The sequence below is a fragment of the Haemorhous mexicanus genome, chromosome 9 (assembly GCF_027477595.1).
Source record: "Haemorhous mexicanus isolate bHaeMex1 chromosome 9, bHaeMex1.pri, whole genome shotgun sequence".
Classification (NCBI taxonomy): domain Eukaryota; kingdom Metazoa; phylum Chordata; class Aves; order Passeriformes; family Fringillidae; genus Haemorhous; species Haemorhous mexicanus.
The window spans coordinates 28,044,294-28,061,723 of NC_082349.1; the positions used below are offsets into that span (position 1 = coordinate 28,044,294).

Here is a 17,430-nt window from a genome sequence, read left to right on the forward strand (position 1 = left end):
GAGCTTTTCCCAGCCACCACAAAGTGGGAATCCCACCTCCTTCTCTGTTCTGTTTGGTCACCCATGCATTGCTTTAAAAATAATGTAACAACAATAGGAAAGACAGCTTGAGGGGGGAAAAAATGAGACCAGCATAGGAATCAGGCAAGCTGATAACTTGCTTGCTGGAGCGATGCTGCTTCACACTGGCTTTGCTGTGATCTCCTGCAGTGCCTGCCAGCTTTGGGCCAGAGCCACGGGGCTGATAGGGGAGCATCATCTGGATCTGGGCAATCGCAGTTCTGTGTAAGCCAAGTGACTCCTTAAGCCCAAAGAAACTCTTTTCCATGTCCATCTATGGAAAAGGCAAAATGTCAGATCCTGAATTAGCTGTAATAATGCCTCCCATGGGCCTGGCAGTGCTTGCTGAGGGGAGAAGTGGCTCTCCCTGCAGCCTGGGCTGTCATCACCTCCTTGCATCCTGCCCAGAGCAGCCCAGGAAATGACTTTGTCACTTTTCCTGGCCTCCTCCTCCGTGCTCGCCTGGATGTCTCTAATTCCCATCCCTCCAGCAGCTCTGAAGCCCAGCTAACGGGAAAATGCATCTCTCCTACCCTGCGCAGAAACACTCGGCGTGCTCCGTGCTCCTCTGTATTTGCCAGCCCTCTGATGGGCTGGAGTGGATGATGTGGATTCCCCCACCGGCAGGGGAGTAGGGAGGCTGTCCCTGGCCGGGCTGAGTGCAGGTGTTGGTGTGTGCCACGCAGCCCTGCATCCCACAGCAGCCCTGCATCCCACAGCCAGCAGGCGCAGAGGGTAAGTGCTGTGGCAGGATCCACTTATCTGGCCTTTGCATTTCATAATTCATCCTGCCCTTTTGCTGAAGGCACAGAGCCCTCTGCATCCAAACGAGCGTTCATTTCCTCCCGGCTCAGCTCTGCTGCTGGATCCCAGGGAGCAATCAGCGGGTCGGGCTCCTGGCATCACAACCAGCAGCTACAAGGGCTGGGCTGGAAGAACAGAGAGAGCAATCCGTGCCCAGCAGAATGCCCTGATGGATGGCAAGGTGATGGAGGAGAAGGTGAGTGGTGTTTTCTGCCCAGCTTTATAGCTTGCTCTGCAGGGAGGAAAAGTATCAGTGGTGTCTTGTCCTTAGGAACTGAAGGACAGGAGAGTTTGCCTTGCTGTAGCAGAGGTTCTGCATTGATCCCACCAAGCTGCACTGCCTTGCCATGGCTTTTTTGCCTTGTTGAGACCAAAATCAGAGAGAAACAGGCAACCACATGTTCTCCTGGCACAGCAATCCTCACACTTGCAGCGGTCAGCTTGTGGTGCAAGGCATGAGATTCAATTATCTTTATCGTAGCTCGCAGCAGTGAGCAGCTCTCTGCTTCCAAAGGTGATGCCAACTGCAAGCTGTACCTTCTCCAGCTTAAACTCTTCCTTTGGAGCTTCAAAGCTCCCAGCAGCTGGAAACTCTTCCTGGGAACAGTTCTGTTTATGTGTGTGTGGCTTTCCAATGCCAGCATGGGCTTGGGGCACTCAGCAATGGGCCGAGCTTGCAGCAAAGCCAGCAGTGCCTGTGGCCTCACACTGGGGAGCCAGTGTCTGCTAAGAGAGATGTGTTTTACAGGGAGTCGTGGAGAGGGAAGGTTGTTCTGTCTGAAAAATGGTGGACAGGCTTGGCATCCCCACCCCTGGGCCTGGCTTATCTCTGTGGCAGTGGTGTGTGATGGGTTTTTCTCCTGGCTGTTTGCAGAGGCAGAATAGTAGTAGCTGGGACATGGTGAATGGATCAAGCCAGACCCTCTGAATGCCCACCATGGGGCCGAGGCAGCGGTGACATCAGGAGACACTGTTAGGGATGGGGGTGCTCAGGGGACTGCAAGAGTGGCTTTGGGATGGCTGGGGTGCTGCAGGACCTGGGCATGGGGATGTTGCAGGTTTGACAGCGACTGGGGTGATGCAGCGCTTGGCTTTGGGGGTAGCCGGAAGGTACCCAAGAGTTCGAGGCTGCTGCCAGTGTGTGCTCCCCCGGGAGAGGATTAGGCTTTTTTGTGTGTGTTGAGTGGGTGTACCCCCTCTTTCCCCTACCGTGGGGCCGGGGGCGGTGCTGGGGGCGGCAGCTCCGGCCCCGACAAACTCCTCCCCCGCGGCCGGACCCGCCTGGGCGCTCCCGCTCCACCGCTCCGGTGATTATTCTTCCTCCTATTATTTATTATTCCCGCTGTTATTGCTCTTGCCCTCCTCCTCTTCCTCCGGCCCTCCCCCGCCGCCCCGGCCGGTCCCCGCCTCAGCCGCCGCCGCCGCGCTCCGGACCAGCCGCCGCCGCTCCTGCCCGGCCCGGGCGCCCAGGTAGGGCTCGGGCACCCCGCCGCCCGCCTCCCCCGCTCCGCGGCTCTCCAGGGGCGTCGGGGCCGAGGAAAAGCTCTGCCAGGGATGGGGGCTGCGATGGGAAGGGGGAAGCCCGAGTGATGGGGGGCGCCGAGCACAACGGGCAGGGATGCTCGGGTGGGATGCTCCCAGCATCATCCTGCTCCCTGCATCCCGGGGCTGCTCCGGGTCCCTGCGCCACAGCTTCGTCTGGGCAAAGCTCCGGGGCTGTGGTGCCCTACAAGATCCTGACTCGTTTTATCAGGGTTGTGTTGTCCAACTTAGCGCTGTGCTGGGTTTGTTCAGTCCCCGTGAACTCTGATGGCAGCTCGGGTGGGTAGGACAGAGTTTTCCCATCTCTAAACCTACTTCTTTGCAGCCGCTTGAAGTTTTGGAAGTCCCAAGCCAGGGGCTTAGCCTCCTGCTCCCTCTCCTGGGGCCCAAAGCTTTGCCATTCATCAAGGACATGTCAGCCCATCAAATCCCCAAGCTCACCACCAAACCTCTCCATAGAAATGGTGGCTGCCTTTGCTGAAGTGGAGGAAATCAAATCCTTTTGTTTATTCCGAAGGATCTCTGTTTTATCTCTCATTGGGCTGCAGTAATTAAAGGAGACCTCTGCTTGAGCTATTTGCCTGGCTTTTGTTTTCTCTTAAGGTTATCCTGGAGGATTTTATTCCCTCCAAAAGGGCATGTGGAAACATTTAGTGTTTTCAGCTGTATTTCATTTGTATACTGTTGATTGTCTCTCCAGGAGAGAGATTTTCTAAGGGGTGGTGGAATATTCCACCCCAACAGAGGTTTGTGTTTCTGGGGCTGTTTTTTATCCCTTCCCCAGCTTTGCCCCTTGCTCCCCTAAGCCTCAGAATTCCCTGTGATGCTGTTTGAAGGATACTGTGTGTACTGGGGCTGCTGGTTGGCATTCAGCTTTGTTCCTGCAGGATCGAAAGGGTTCTAACCTGGGCTTTGCCAGGAGTTAGGAGAAAAGGCTTTTCCTAGGAAGGACTTTTTCACCTGTTGAAAGTCCAAGAGGGGAGAGCATCAGAAGGCTGCCATTCTGGATGTGATGGTGAATATCAGATCAATGAGTCTGATCCTATTCCAGCACCATCTCTGCTGGGATGTGAAATCCTTGTCCATCTCTTTCCAAAGTGCTGGATTTCAGTCTGGCCCCAGCCCTGAGGGCAGCCAGTTCCAGAGACCTGCTTAGGAGAGACAGCCCAGCCCTGCACTGTTCCAGCCCAAAAGACCTTTTGCAGGGTGGAAGTCAGGTGGGAAGGATTTTCCATTTGGCAAGCCCTCCTCTGTGGAGAAATGCAGAGCATCCTCCAGCCATTTTGCATGGGGCATTTTGGGTGCGTGAACTGACAGGAGAGCTGGCAGCTTTGTGTGTCTGCTGGGAAGAGTCAGGACGGAGCATTGAGCTGCTCCCACCCGGTGCAGGATCACCCAGCTTAGCCATGGGCACAATAGGAGATATGCTCCTATTTCTGGGAGCTGCTTTGTGGTCATGCCTCAAATCTGACAGCCCCCAGGGCAAGTGGCAAACAGAAATAAGGTCAGGCTGTGGTGTTCCCTTTGTTCCCTGCCCCGGCTGCCTCCAACATTTCCCCCTCCATCCTCCATCCCTGCTGCCCCCTATCCCTCCTGGCATCTCTGCCCTCCTAACCTTTCCTGTCACTCCTTTCCCACCAGGATGAAATATTTACCGTGGCTCTGTTACCCTTGTTTTCTTGAAAATGAGTTTCACACTTCATCTGCAGGAGACATTTTAGAGACTTCACGTTGGGTTTTCCTCCTTGCTGGGTGTGTGTGGCAGTGTGTGCGTGACCACCCCAGCCAGCCCCGCTCCTGCCTGATGGGGCTGCTAAGGTGGAGCATCCTGAGTGATGGATGAGTCTGTAGCCCTGCTGTGTGATAAATCAACAAGGAGAAAAAAAAAAAGTCTGAAATCCAGCAAAGAGTTTAGCTCTGCAGGGCTGGCCCACCCGTGCCCAGTTGCATTGTGGCTCCTTGCTCTGCCTGGGATGCAGTGGGTGAAAGGAGTGTGAGTAGCAACTGCAGGTGAGCTTTTCCTGTAGCTTTATAGAAAAGTCAGTCCTGGACCTGATCCTGGAATGACTCCACTTGAATTTACCACAAACAGTGGGGTTTGGGTCAGATGCTGTGCCCTGTGTTTGAACCCAGAGCCAGCTGTGGCCCCAGCTTTCCCTGGTGTGTGCAGCCATGGGGCTGTGGTCCAGGATCCTGAAGAAGGGGCCGTCTCTGAGAGATGGATTCCTGGTGGCTTGGAAAGCAGTGCTGTGGCTGGGTGACCCTGTCCATCCCATGGAGCGTCTGCTTCCAGATGGGCTGTCCTCCCACAGCACGCTGTCAGCTTCGTTGTGGGTATTGGGCTGTCTGAACTGCAGAGCAGGAAAGGGGACCCATGGCTTTCCCATCCCTGCAAGGGGCAACTTTCCAGGAAGAGAGAACCTTAGGTCTATGTCAGAGGATTCACTCTGGTGACTGAGGGGAGCAGGAGGGGCTTCCCAGCATGTGTCGTGAGGATGGGGATCTCTGGAGATCAGAGTGGCTGTAAGCTCCTGTTCCCATGGGTGGTGTGGCTGTCCCTGGGTCTGCAATCCCACTGGGAAGGGTGAGGTACGAGGGCTCCTTGTGGATGGTGTCAGATTCCCTGGATTGCCAGTGGTGGGGTTTGGGCTGGCTCCCCTCCAGGCTGGCTGGTTTTCAGCATGGCCACTTCGTGGTGCCCTCAGGATGGGAGGAGCAGCTCATCCCTGTGGCATGTCCAGCTCTCTGCTGGGGTGACCTGCAGTGGCTCCCATAAAAATTCCTCCCTGCTCCTGCTATGCTTCCTTGGAAGCCCATGGGGAGGTTACAAACATTTGTGTTCCCAAGACTAGAAAATGATCACCCAGAGGCCCTGGAGATGGGCATCCAAGCTTTGGTCTTCCAAGCTCTGGGCATGTCACGTCTCCTCCCCGGAGCTCAGGGATGAGCAGCCGGTAGCAGCTGCCACATTGGGTAGACAGAGGCAAATGAAGAGAAGATTAGAGAGTTTTCTGGGTTGTTTTTTGGATCCTGATCACAAAGTCTCCCTTCCAGAGCCAGCAGCTGGCCCTGATGTCTGGCCCCAAAAAGAGACAGTCTGTCTGCCTTGCACTTTCGGGGAGGCTCCGAGAGCCCTCCCGACTATAGTACTGGTGCACGTGGGAGGCTCCTCTCTCTGTATTGCTGCCTGAATGCAATTAGGCTTTAATGAGTCATTAAAATAAATCTCTGTTTCTACTCCAAGCAAACATGCTGGGGGGATGCTGACAGTCGGAGCAGCAGGTCTTGCATCATGCGGAGGAAGAGGCTGCCCTTCCCCGTGCCTTCCTCCCCTGGGCTGGCACCCTCCATCTCCCTTTCCCTTGGAAAAAAATACATTTCCCAAGCACCATGCAGATTAGCAGCTACTGTGAGAGTGGGATTAAACTATAACCAGCCCTAGAGTTGGGTTTTTTGCTGGAGGAGCTGTGATCTGGAGGGTTGTCTGTTCCCTGGTGCCAAAGTGCACCTGTCTGGCTGGAAGTGGGCAGGGATGTACCTGGTTTGTTAGAGATGTTGATGGCCATGTCCTGTTTAACCCTTACCTGGATCTGGTAGGCAGCTGGAAGAGATCTCAGCTGGCCTCATGGCTGGATGGAGATGATTGTGAGGCAAGCAGCAAAATGTGAAAGTGCAGTGATTCACCAATAGAGATCCATATAGTTTTCCTAACTGTAGTGTAAGTGGGATGCAGACCTCCTGAGCCAAGAGGGGTGGTGGTGGCCCCTCACCTTATGGGCAAACACAAGACTCATCTCCTGTCATTCCTCTTAACTGGTAAACAGTGCAATTACCCCTAATGATGTCTATGCTAATTGAATCCCTCCATAGAGGCTGTCTAGCTGGCACACTTGCAGGCAGGAGGGCAGATGCTGGCAGGACACAGAGGGACATCCCCTGCGTGTCCCAGAGGAGCAGCGCCCTTCAAGCAGCTGTCACTGTTTCAGCCACCAGTCCCTGGGCTGCAGGAGGGCACAGGTTAAACCTGGGGGCGAAACAGAGAATTTATTTTGTGTTTTATTTTAGCAAAACACGTAAATTGGGTGATGCCGCGGCACAACGGATCCGCCCTGGTGTTGTGCCGTGCCAGGGGGACTGGAGCTGATGGGATTACAGAGGCTCCAGCCTCATCCAGAGCTTTTCCCCTGGGCTTTGCTTTCGGGAGCAGAGCTTGCTGCTGCTACATGGAAAGGTTTTGCGCAAGTTGTGTTTCATGTGGCAGGCTGGGAGGAACTGGGATAGGGCAGATCTGTGTGGAACTGGGAAACTGGGGAAAGAGTTTTCATGGGAATGGTAGAAATGAGATGGGAAGGGTGAGATGGCATGGATGTCCAAGGCAAGAAGAGTGACAATGAAGTGGTGCCTTGGAGGAGAAGTTGTCCTAGGGAAGCTGCTGAGAAACTGGCTTAATGAAAAAAAAAATCTTTGGAGGGAAACTCACTGCTCTGCTTGGCTGGATCTTGTCGGGGTTGCTCTGTGGGGTTTCTCTGAACAACGCTTCTGGGATTGATGCTTCTCTTCAACTGTGCCCGGGATGAAGATGTGTTTGGTGTCCCTAAGTCCTGGTGGAATCACCCCCACTGGAGAGCAGAGCATGCACCTTCCTGTGGGGGAGGAGCAAGACAATCAAACCAGGGAGAAGATCCACAGAGTGTGTTGGCAGCCCCCAGGGAATGGAGGGATTTGGCTGAGGTCTTCATGTCCTTGCCCTGATGGGAAGAGCCCACTGGTGTGCGAGGTTGAAGGTTTCATCTTGAAGCAATGAGAGTGCTGGAGAGACCTGCCCAGGGCTGGGAATGAACAGGGAGTATCCTTGGTGGGAGGCTGGCTCCATCACACTGCTGGGCAGAGTGCTGGGAATGCTGGCTGATGCTGGGCATTACCTGTACTGTGTTGGTGCCTTGCCACAGGGTTAAATCAGTCATGGGAGCAGTGCAAGGTGCTGGAATCAGGGTGGAAGCAAATAACCTTTCCTGCTCCTTTTCAATCTCATGAGGATCCGTGTCTTGCTGGATGTTGTAAGCACCCATTGTGACAGGGGCTACATGGGGTGCAAGTAAGATCCAAGTCCTTGCTCTCCAGGTCTGTGTCCTTCAGGGATCCACAGTGCAGCAGGATTCAGCCTGGCCTCTGGCTCTCCTCAGGCTGTGGCCATAGGCAAGGTCCCAAGCCTTTAGCACACGTGTGTGGGAAAATTCTCCAGTTTTTTGGCGAGGGTCAGTCTCACCTGGGCCACACCCAGCATCCTGGCTCGCTCCACCGCTGGCTGCCGCAGCTGCTCCTCACGGGGACGTGTGGATGCTGGGAGGGACGGTGCCTGCAGCAGGGATGCTGGCCAGGTGCTGCCTGTGGGGATCTGACGTGCAGGATAATCTCAAAAGCCTTTCTCTGTGTGACCTGGCTTCATGCCACCGGTTTTGTCCCTGGTTATTTTGGGAGCGTGGCAGAGCGGCTCCCCGGCACACGTTCCTGGCCTCGGCCGCACGGGGCTTTTGCCAGGGGCTGCCCCGGGAGGAGCCCTGGGCACAGTGGTGGGAGATGAGCCCTGTGGATATTCCCATCCTGCATCCCGCTCTGAGCTGCCCACGTCTGACGCCTTCCCTGTGTCCGGGGCTGCTCACCACCCTTCCCGGGACTGCATCCACCCAGCCTGGCTCCGGGCTGGGCTGCCTGGGAGCCGGCTGAGCAAACCCAGCGGGTAAGAGACCTGTGGGGGGGATGAGGAGCGAGCTGCCATTCTCCAGCCCTGGGTTTTAAGCCACCCTGCAATGAGGAGGAGCTGCAAATGGCCTTGTAATTATATGGAGACTTGCCTTGATCCAGGTGTAGCCCTGGCTGAGCCCACGGAGTTGATGTCTGTGTGTGTTTTTGGGGACAGGGTGGGGTGACAGTCCCTTCTGTGCCCCTCTGTCGTATCCATGGCTGCAGTTAATCCACGCAGGCAGGTGAGAGGGGATCCGAATGGGCGCTTAAGGAGATAAAGGGCAGATGAGGTGCCCTAGTAATGAGATACCAGGATAATCCGTGCCTGAGAGGTCCCAGCCTGCAAAGCTGCCCTTCCTCCAGGAGTCTGAGGAATGCTAGGAGGTCTCCCAGGGGGAGGAATGTGGATGTGCCAGCTGGTCCCAGGATGTGTCAGGGCTTCACACACCTGGACAGAGATCGGAGGGGAATGTTTGGTCCTTTGTGGCTGTAAAGACAAATTGCTGTTGGCAGGGAAGTTCTCCTGGGCTCCCACAGGACAGGATGAGGCCTGGTGTGGGAGGCAGTGAACCTGGGTGGTCAAGAAGGTGGTTTTTGGTTGAGTTTGATGGCCAGAAGAAGGGATCTCCTGGGCTCAGAGGGTCAGGAGCACAATGTTACAGCAGGAGTGCAGCCCTTCTGCCCACCTGGGAGCTGGGGTTTGGCTGGCAGCTTCCACCATTGAAGGTGTTTGATTTTTTTTTTTTAATTGAGATTAATATCTAATTTCCACAAATTTTTTGCAAGAAAAGAGCTGGTTTCACACCCTTGGCACTTTGTCTTTCCCATCCCTGGGCTGGGAAGAGGCAGTGGGGAGCCTGGGGGAGCTGGTCCAAGTGGTGGAGGGAAAGCAAGGGCAGACTTGCAGCAGGGCACAGAATTTTTGGTTTTGATGACTGACTGTGACTCACTGGAGCCTCAGCTGGAGGACAGTGTCATCTCTGCAACCTGGCTGCCCTTGTGGTAGCTGGGAGCAGGGTGTTGGCTGCAGCAAAACTGCTGGGAAAACCCCACGTGGCTCAAGGCACCAAAGGCATCACAGCAGGAAAAAGCTCAGGCAGGAAATGGGCCACATGAAACACCCTTTCTGCTGGGGAAAACCTTATCTGGAGTTCTCTGCAGCAGGCAGAAAAAAAAGTTTTCCCAACTGCTGCTGTGATTTCTGTCAGCAGACTGGTCCAGACTCCAGTATAATTCCAGCAGAACCAGCAGCAGGTTCAGCTGATTCGGCTTCACAGTGACCCAGGGGTTTTCCATCTGGGCAGGAAGCCTGGGGGCGAGCCCCGGGACCAGAGGGAGGTTCTTGGGGGGCTGCCAGCTGCATCCCACCACACTGCCATTGCTGGGTAAAATTCATTTCATTTGGCTCAGCTTGTTTGTGTAGTGGGGTCTCCTTGGCTGTGCCCCCGTGGCTTGGTTTGTCCCCTCATGCTTTGCAGTACAGAGCACCTCACATGCAGGGAGTTTGGGGGACCCCAGCCTTGCCTGAACATCCATCCTGGCCCAAGGCTGGGGGTTGCAGCAGAGGATTGATCTCCCTGAATCTTGCTGGGCTGGGTCTGTGTGGGGCAGGTTGCAGCTGCCTGAGAGCTGCCCTGTTGCCTGCTGCCATAATCTCTTTTGAAAAGGCAGCCCCTGATGCTGGTTTTTTCCAATTAGGCCCTGGGAGATGACTCTGGTGAGGCAGCGGCCGGGCTAATTTACCAGGCAGACATTTCATTGAATTATCCCGTGAGCTGCAGAGCAAAACCAGGAGAGCAGAGCTTGGGTTGGGGCAGGACTTGTGGCAAGGTTTGGCACGATGCTCTTGGTGTGTAACCGTGCCCTGCCCCAGCCTGAACCTGCTCCCGAGCTCTGGTGGGAGTGCTTGACCCCTGCCGGGTGGCAGGGATGAGCAGAGGCTGCGGGGACACCCAGCTGAGTAAGGATGGCAGTGTCTCAGCTGGGCTGGGAGCGCTGGTGGCTGGCAAAAACCTCACCAGCCGTGTAAATCTGCTATGGACGTCACTGAAGGAGAATAAATATAGAAGCCTGAGATGCCACTCGTTCCCAGAGTCACTTTTCAGGCCCTAACTTTGAGCCGTGAAGCGACATCAATTAAAGAAAATGTATCTCTGCAGCCAGCGGCTCTGCCCGGAGGAGTTCGATAGAGCCACGGACCCGCCCTCCGCCCGCCCCCGAGCGCCGGGGACTGAGTGACACCGCTCCGATCGCTCCCCGAAAGGCAGGAGCACGGTAACGCAGCCCTGCTGGAATAAATCCTGGTTTTATTCAGATGATCTGTGTGCCACAGGGTCCCCGTGCCTGTCCCGAGGCACCCGGGAGCGGGTGAGCAGCGAGTGCCAAGGCATCTGCTCGACCTGGGATATTTAAATATTTAAACAACTCTCGACTCCCTTTTTAAGCCAGAAGGAGAAATGGGACTGTGCCTCGGGGAATTGGATTTGTGCATCCCCCTGGGATGCCGATGTGTCCTATCCCACTCCAGGACAGCTCAGCTCACAGTGCAGCCTAGGTTTTTACAGGATCCATAAAATTGTACGGCCTTTTATTGGAATGGGGTGGTGGGGCTGTGTGGAGCTGAGCCAGTGGAGCCCAAAATGCTCCTTTCCCAGCAGGTTGGGATGTGCTTGGGAAGGGTGGATGGAAAAGGGGTATGGGATGGTTCCTGGTGGCAGAGATGTGAAAAGGTTGCTGTAGTTGTCCTGCTCCTTTCTGGACATACTGAATCTGTAATTCCCAAAACCCCAGTTACTCCTGAGACTGTGGCTCTTGCTCCTTCCCTGGGAGGTGTTACATTCCCTTCTTCATCCATGCAGGAGAGAGCTGTGGGCTCAAGAAAGCGATTTTATAGTCACAAACGTGGTAGGAAATGAACTTCTGGGCTGCTGGTGGGCTGGGTTTGGGGAAGGGGAGAAGGGCAGGAACTTCCTTCTCTTAAAAAACACCCCCTCCAAAGAGAAGAGGAAAGGCAGCACTTCTCTTGTACTTCATTTTCATTTTTGCCTTTGTTTAACATTCACTTTTTTCATAAGGAAGAGCTCAGTTCCTGAGCGGGGCTAAGTGAAATGCTGACCCCAGCATTCCCAGAATTGGGAACACCAGAGAGGGGCCATGAGGAAGCCCAGCTATCCTCTGAGACCTGAGTGTCTCAGAGGTGACCAAGAGAGCCCCAAGGCCAGCCCCTCCTTACCCAGGGTCATTCTCCAGGCCCGCCTGCTCACTCCAATCCTCAGGCTAATTTAATGCTGCTCTCTGAGCTCTAAATCAAATCACAGCTCCCATGAAATGAAGTTTTCTGGATGTGAACAGCTGCCTGCATCATCCATCACCACCCAGCTTGCAGCGTGTCCGTCTTGGGGTCATCAAAGGTCAGTGTTTGCCGTTTTCAGCCACCTACTGTCACCTTTTCCCTGTTAAGGAAGGCACCTGGGGAGGTGACAACTGTACCAAAGGCTCCCTGTGTGTCCCCTCACACTCCTGGCAGTGGTTCAGGGTACGGTTTGGTAACAGGGAGGCAGGAGCTGAGTGTGTTGGTCTCTATTATTAGCTCTGTGCTGGGTCTCCTGATGGATGGAGATATTAGCTGGGTTATGGACATATTGATTTCTTTGGGGTTTTTTTATTCCTTTGTTTCGTGTGTGAGAGCGGCTCAAGGAGGAAATCCAATGCGTGCCCGCCTTTTGGCTTCCTACAGGAACTTCCCATGAGCTGAAAATCAAATTTGTGGCAGGCAGGAGGTGCAAGCCACCACAGCAGAGTGAGGAGGGTGAGTGATTTTTGGGGAGGAGGGTTCCACACTGTGCCTGCTGGGACGTGCAGCGGACAGGGGCCAGGGCAGAGTTGGGAAGGTCTCTCCTGGAAGCTGCCACCTCTCTCCATTAATTAGGGCCACGTGGTGAGTGGGTAATTAGATCTCCTCAGCTGCAATGGGCTGGCACTTGGGCCCTATCAATTATCCCTGCTCTGGACGAAGCACAGAGGGACACGGGGGCCAGTAATGAAATGAGGCTGTGCTGCTATCGGCAGGGGTGATGGGGCAATGGCTGCACCCACTTGTGAAAAATGTGTATTATATGATTGGCTTTTCACAAATATTCAAATGAATATTCTATGTGTTATGTTACAAAGTGATGCTGTATTCATTTTCTTAAGTAGTGTGTTAAATATAGTTTTAGGTTATAACAAAATGTTAAAATAGAAACTGTGCTAAGAAACTTTTTTTAAAGAGAGAACTCGCACTGAGATAGCAGCCACAGGACACCTAAATCTTTCAGAGGAAAATAATTTATTGCTCTCTTATCGAGTTCTTCCTGCCTCGCTCAGCCCTGAAGATGCCGTCAGGATACAGAGGAAGAAGCTGACACTGCCCAGACAGAATCCTGTGTTTGAATGGAATTTATGCATCGTGGATGAGGTGTATGAATATGCAACAGGCTGTTGCTTTTAAGGGTTAATCCTCTGTTAACGTGTGCCCTTTTTTAGGCTTATTTTGCTCAGAAACAGGTACCTGGACTGTCCCTAACTCTTTGTTTTTATTGTCTCATATTGTCCTAAATCCTAATTGTCCAAATTTTTTTTACTCTAATTATATTGCTATTTTTATAACCATCTTGTTACTATTAAACTTTTAGAATTTTAAAAACAAGTGATTGGCGTTTTTCACACACTTCTTGCTACAAGTCCCCAGTTTTGGTGAAATGGCAGATTTGGGGCATGGCATCATCCTTTCCTGGAAGTTTGCTTTACCCACCTTTGCAGCACCCACCTTTCCTGACAGCCTCCCTGAAAAAAACAATTTATTTAGCCCCACTGCAGTGACAGAGGTGGCATTGGTGGGGATGGGGACACTGGACAGCCCCTTTGGGAAGGGGGATGAGATGACAGTGGAGTTTTTCTCCTTGTTCTCCCTCTCAGGACTGCTGAGTCTCCCTGTGGCCATGTGGTGCTGCCTGACCCCACCATCCGGCCCGGGGCCAGCGTGACTGCGACATCCTGCCTGTCCTTTTCCGGGTGAGTGTCCATGGGATGGGGTGGAGGGGGATGCTGGGGCTCCTGGAGGGGATGGAGGAGAGATTTCGTTTCCCAGCAGCACCTAAAACATCAGCACGATGATGCATCCGCCTCCCTTGTAATAAATTCTAAAGTGGAAAAGGCCAAGTGCTGACTAAGCCAGGCCTGCACCCTGTTCCTGTAGAGCTTGGGAAATGCCTCCTTTCCCTGCTTCAAATTAGAGAAAATGACATGGGGGTGAAGCAGGGCTTCCTGCACATCCCAAATCAAGGCAAATTCTTGGGAAATGGGGAAAGGCAGGCAGGTCAAGGGGTGCTGTCAGACCATGTCTAACCTCTCCCTCCACTTCTTCCAGGTCCAACGCCTCCGCCACTGAACGTGAGTATCCCCTGGGTGCCATGGCACAGGGATGGGGGTGGGGGCTGCTTGGCAAGTGCCTGACAGGCAGCCAGGGTGCAATTTTTGGGCTCAGACTTTTGTGGAGTTCAGAGGCTTCCCTTTGGCTTTGCCTGGTGAAAAGTCCATCCAGGTTTGTTCCTGCTTTTGAAGCAGAAATTGGATTTTCTGCCAGGAGGGTAGAAATCATCCCTTTTGGCTCAGTAAGGGTGAAGTTTTGCCAGTGGGCCGTGGGATGTTTGACAAAAACCCCAAGCCAGAGCAGCAATAACAGTGAGGGGATGTGACGCTACATCTCAGGTGTCCTCTCACTAAGAGGAGGATGATAATATTGGATTATGCTTTTCCAGCTGGGTAGAGGGGAACGAGGATGCAATATTTTGGGATGGCTTGTGGGGATCACATCCACGATGTGATGACAAAAGCAGGGAAGGTGAGTTTTGTGTCCCTGCCTTGCAGAGTTTGATGGAGAATCGGTCGGATGACAGCAGGAACTGTTGTTATCACCGGGGGAATCCTAGCAACAGTGATCCTACTGTGCATCATTGCTGTGCTCTGCTACTGTAGGCTACAGGTGAGTGTCCCCTGCCTTGCCACCCCCACCTTGTTCTGGTACAGGCTTCCCAGGGCACTGGTCACAGCCCCAAGCCTCCTAGGGCTTAAGAAGTGCTTGGACAATGCTCTGAGATACATGGTGGGATTTTTGGGCTGAACTGTGCAGGGCCAGGAGTTGGACACTATCCTTCCAGCTCGGGATATTTTAGGATTCTGTGCTCCCCGGGCCAAGGTGCTGCTGTAGGAAGGGTCTGGATGGGAGATTTTTGCCTGTGATGGCAGGAAGTTGAAACCTCCTATCTCCCCAGGTGCTGCAGTTATGTCCTTCCCTCCCCTGAGGCTCTTGAGGCTCTGCAGCACTTGCTAACCGAGGTACAGGCTTGGCTGGGTTTGCAATACCAGATGGAGATTTTTATATAATTTTTTTTTCCCTTGTAAATTAACTGAGGAGGCTTTCAACAAGGGCTAGCTACCACCCCCTGCTCTTTAAAAGTTAATGTGAAGTCTGTGCCATGCAGCAATGCCCGTGTGATGAAAAGTACAGCGCTCACTTGGAGCAGTTTTCAGCCGGCAGGATGAAATACCTTCCCCTTGCAAACCTCATAGGGGGAGGAGGGTGAGTTTCCCAGCTGGTGCCTCCTGCAGCACGCTCAGATCCAGGTTTTGTCTGGCTTCTGCTGCTTCCCAGGATGCAGGAATGATGGAGCAGATCGGCGAGAGGCCCCGGAGAGTCCCTCTGGCAGGGGGATGAGGGCAGTGGGGATGTGGCAGGGCCGCCCCATCGGCCGCTCCGCTTCCCCTCACACAACCCCTTCCCTCTCCTGCAGTACTACTGCTGCAAGAAAAATGACTCCGATGAGGAAGAGGAGGAGGAAGAGGAGGAGGAGGAGGAGGAAGAGCCCGACCTGCCCGCGCACTCGCACCTCATCATGTGCAACGCCTGCAGCTCCCGCATGGTGGACGGGCATGGCAGCCCCGCGCCGCCACCCGGCGAGCTCAACCAGCACGGGGCTCACACCTACTGCCCGACGTGCTCCCCCTACGGCTCCCCCTTTTACATCCGGACTGCCGACACGGTGCGCAACGGGGGCGAGAGGGTCGCCTACACCCCCGCGTGCTACAAGGAGGTGGGGCCGCCCCTCAACATGGCCTCCCTGCAAAGCTACACGGTGAGCCGCCACGGCCTCCTCCGCGACAGCTTCCCGAACCCGCGGGCCATCAGCACGGAGGTGTAGTCACCATTGCCACTAGCACAGGGTGTCCCCAGCTGGTGCCTGCTCCAGGGAAGGGGCTTTTCACTTGTTTTTGAGGAGAGGAGCCCGTAGCCCAGCCCGAGGCCATCGCGGCCCTGCTGAGGCGCCCGGCACAGCCAAGCCCCGCGGGCCAGAAGGCGAGTGAGACCTCAAAGGGCAACGCTGAACCGGCCACCTCCGAACCCATCATAAGTGTCATTATTATCTACTCTCTCTCCCAAAGGGACTTGTCTAACGAGGGCTATGTACAGTACAACCTAATTTAATTACCCCCGGCTCTCTGAGCTCAGTGAGGCCTTTGGTGTCCCCACACAGCCAGCCGAGGTGATGCCTGCTGCCTCCGGCACACGGAGCAATGGGCTGATCATCCAGGGCCACCTGCCGTTCCCAGTGAATCCCAGGGCCCAGCAGGTCATGCCAGCGCTCCTCAGCCATGGGGAAGTGAAGAAGGGAAGATCCAGGTCATCCTGCTCCCCTCGTACTGCATCAGCTGCCACTAGCAGTTAGCTTTTCTGTTCAAGTGTAAGATAGGGCATCGTCTCCCACCTGCTTCGGTCTTTGCACGTGCTGAAGAAGTTCAGGACATGAATTTAGGTCACTGCTGGGGGAGGAAAGTTCCTCCCAAAAGAGCTCACCCATGCCAACAGGCACAGGCCAGTCCTTCTGCGGCCAAAGCCCCCACCTCTTCTACTCTTCACAAGCTTTCTTAGGAACAGTTTTAACTTGGACCCATGAATATGGCAAGATTTTACTTATGGGAAGAATTGAATTCCTAAATAACCAGTTTTGGTCACCTTCAGCTTTCAAAGCCCCGCCCTGACAGCTCTGACAGCCAGAGGAAGGTTGGCTTTAGGATGGATTTTGATTTTGACAGCAACAGCAGAGCCCACTGGCTCATGTCTTCTTTGCAGGGTGCTCCCACTGGAGAGTGATGTTCAGGTGTTTGGGGTCCCCCTGCTTTTGCTTCTGGAAGAGGAGAGTGCAAGACCCAAATGTGTCCTGGACATGTTGTGAACGTGGGTTCACAGGCACTGCAGCCAACAGTGACAGCCAGTGACTCTGCCTTTCTGCAAAAATGAATGTGGGAAAGTTTCTTCTTCCTCCATAAATCAAATTAGGTGAAAAATTACTAAAGGGACATCTCCATCATTCCCAGGCACTTCCATAGCAACCAGTGCAGGACTGCTCTGCTGAGCACTTCCCATTCACGGCAGGGAGGAGGGATGGGGACAGCAGTGATCCCTGCAGATGCTGTTGGAGGCAATGGCAGGAAACCCTTGCCATGCCTTTGCAATATAGGGTAGGACTGCTCAGAAACATGAGTGGTGGGATTTTATTTTCACCACTGCGTTTAAGAAATCATCCCACTGCTCACAGAAGGATTTGGACTTGACCTCCCCGCTCACACACAGAAAAAGTAGGTCTCAGCACAGAGGCACACAGTGCACCAGCCTCAGATATCCACATTACCAGGCAAAAGGCTGATGTACACATTGGGCCTGCCCATGCCTTGGCACTTCTCTGAAGAAAGGAGCCAAAACATCACAAAACATGGTGATGGTCCTTGTAACCAAACACATTGCCCCAGCCTGCGTTTTACACACACTTCTGAGCAAATGTTATGCACCATCTCCCCCACCTCCAGCCCAAAAAGACATTGCATTTCCATTATCTGGAGACTTGGCCTGGCTGCATTGCTTTTAGAGTCTCTTTCCATTCTCCAAATAGTGATAGCAGGTTTTAATGTCCTCTCACATTAAGGGCAGGCAGGAGGGAAGATGAAAGTTACCAGCAGCAAAGCTCTCTGGATCCCACTGGTCAACAGTCCGTGGCTCCTACTGCCTCCCATCTAGCCAGTGCTCCTCCCTGAAAACATGGTAACTGGAAGAAAATCTTGGCTAACTTGATAAATCCCATTCCTTCCCACTAGAGCATCTGCTCAGCTAGGTGTCCTCGTGCTGGGAGCCAGGAGAAGTTAATGTGTCCCAGCGTGGTCTCTGCCAGACAGCCCCATGATGCCGTCCCC

At 53.9% G+C, this 17,430-nt stretch overlaps 1 protein-coding gene across 1 annotated transcript; it reads left to right on the forward strand.

Moving 5' to 3' along the window:
* Positions 1-12,864: 12,864 nt before the first annotated feature.
* On the forward strand, positions 12,865-16,538 carry LOC132331308 (protein FAM163A-like). The gene is made up of 4 exons (XM_059854646.1): positions 12,865-13,200; positions 13,556-13,578; positions 14,056-14,170; positions 14,979-16,538. Exons 3-4 carry the CDS (start codon positions 14,078-14,080, stop codon positions 15,384-15,386), a joined length of 501 nt encoding a protein of 166 aa, XP_059710629.1. The 5' UTR covers positions 12,865-13,200; positions 13,556-13,578; positions 14,056-14,077; the 3' UTR covers positions 15,387-16,538.
* The last annotated feature ends 892 nt before the right edge of the window (positions 16,539-17,430 follow it).

Bases quoted from the DNA above. Each gene is read 5' to 3' on its own strand.
- LOC132331308 (XM_059854646.1), top strand. From the start codon at position 14,078: ATGACAGCAGGAACTGTTGTTATCACCGGGGGAATCCTAGCAACAGTG. The intron at 14,171-14,978 runs GTGAGTGTCCCC...CCTCTCCTGCAG, and splicing joins TCTGCTACTGTAGGCTACAG to TACTACTGCTGCAAGAAAAA.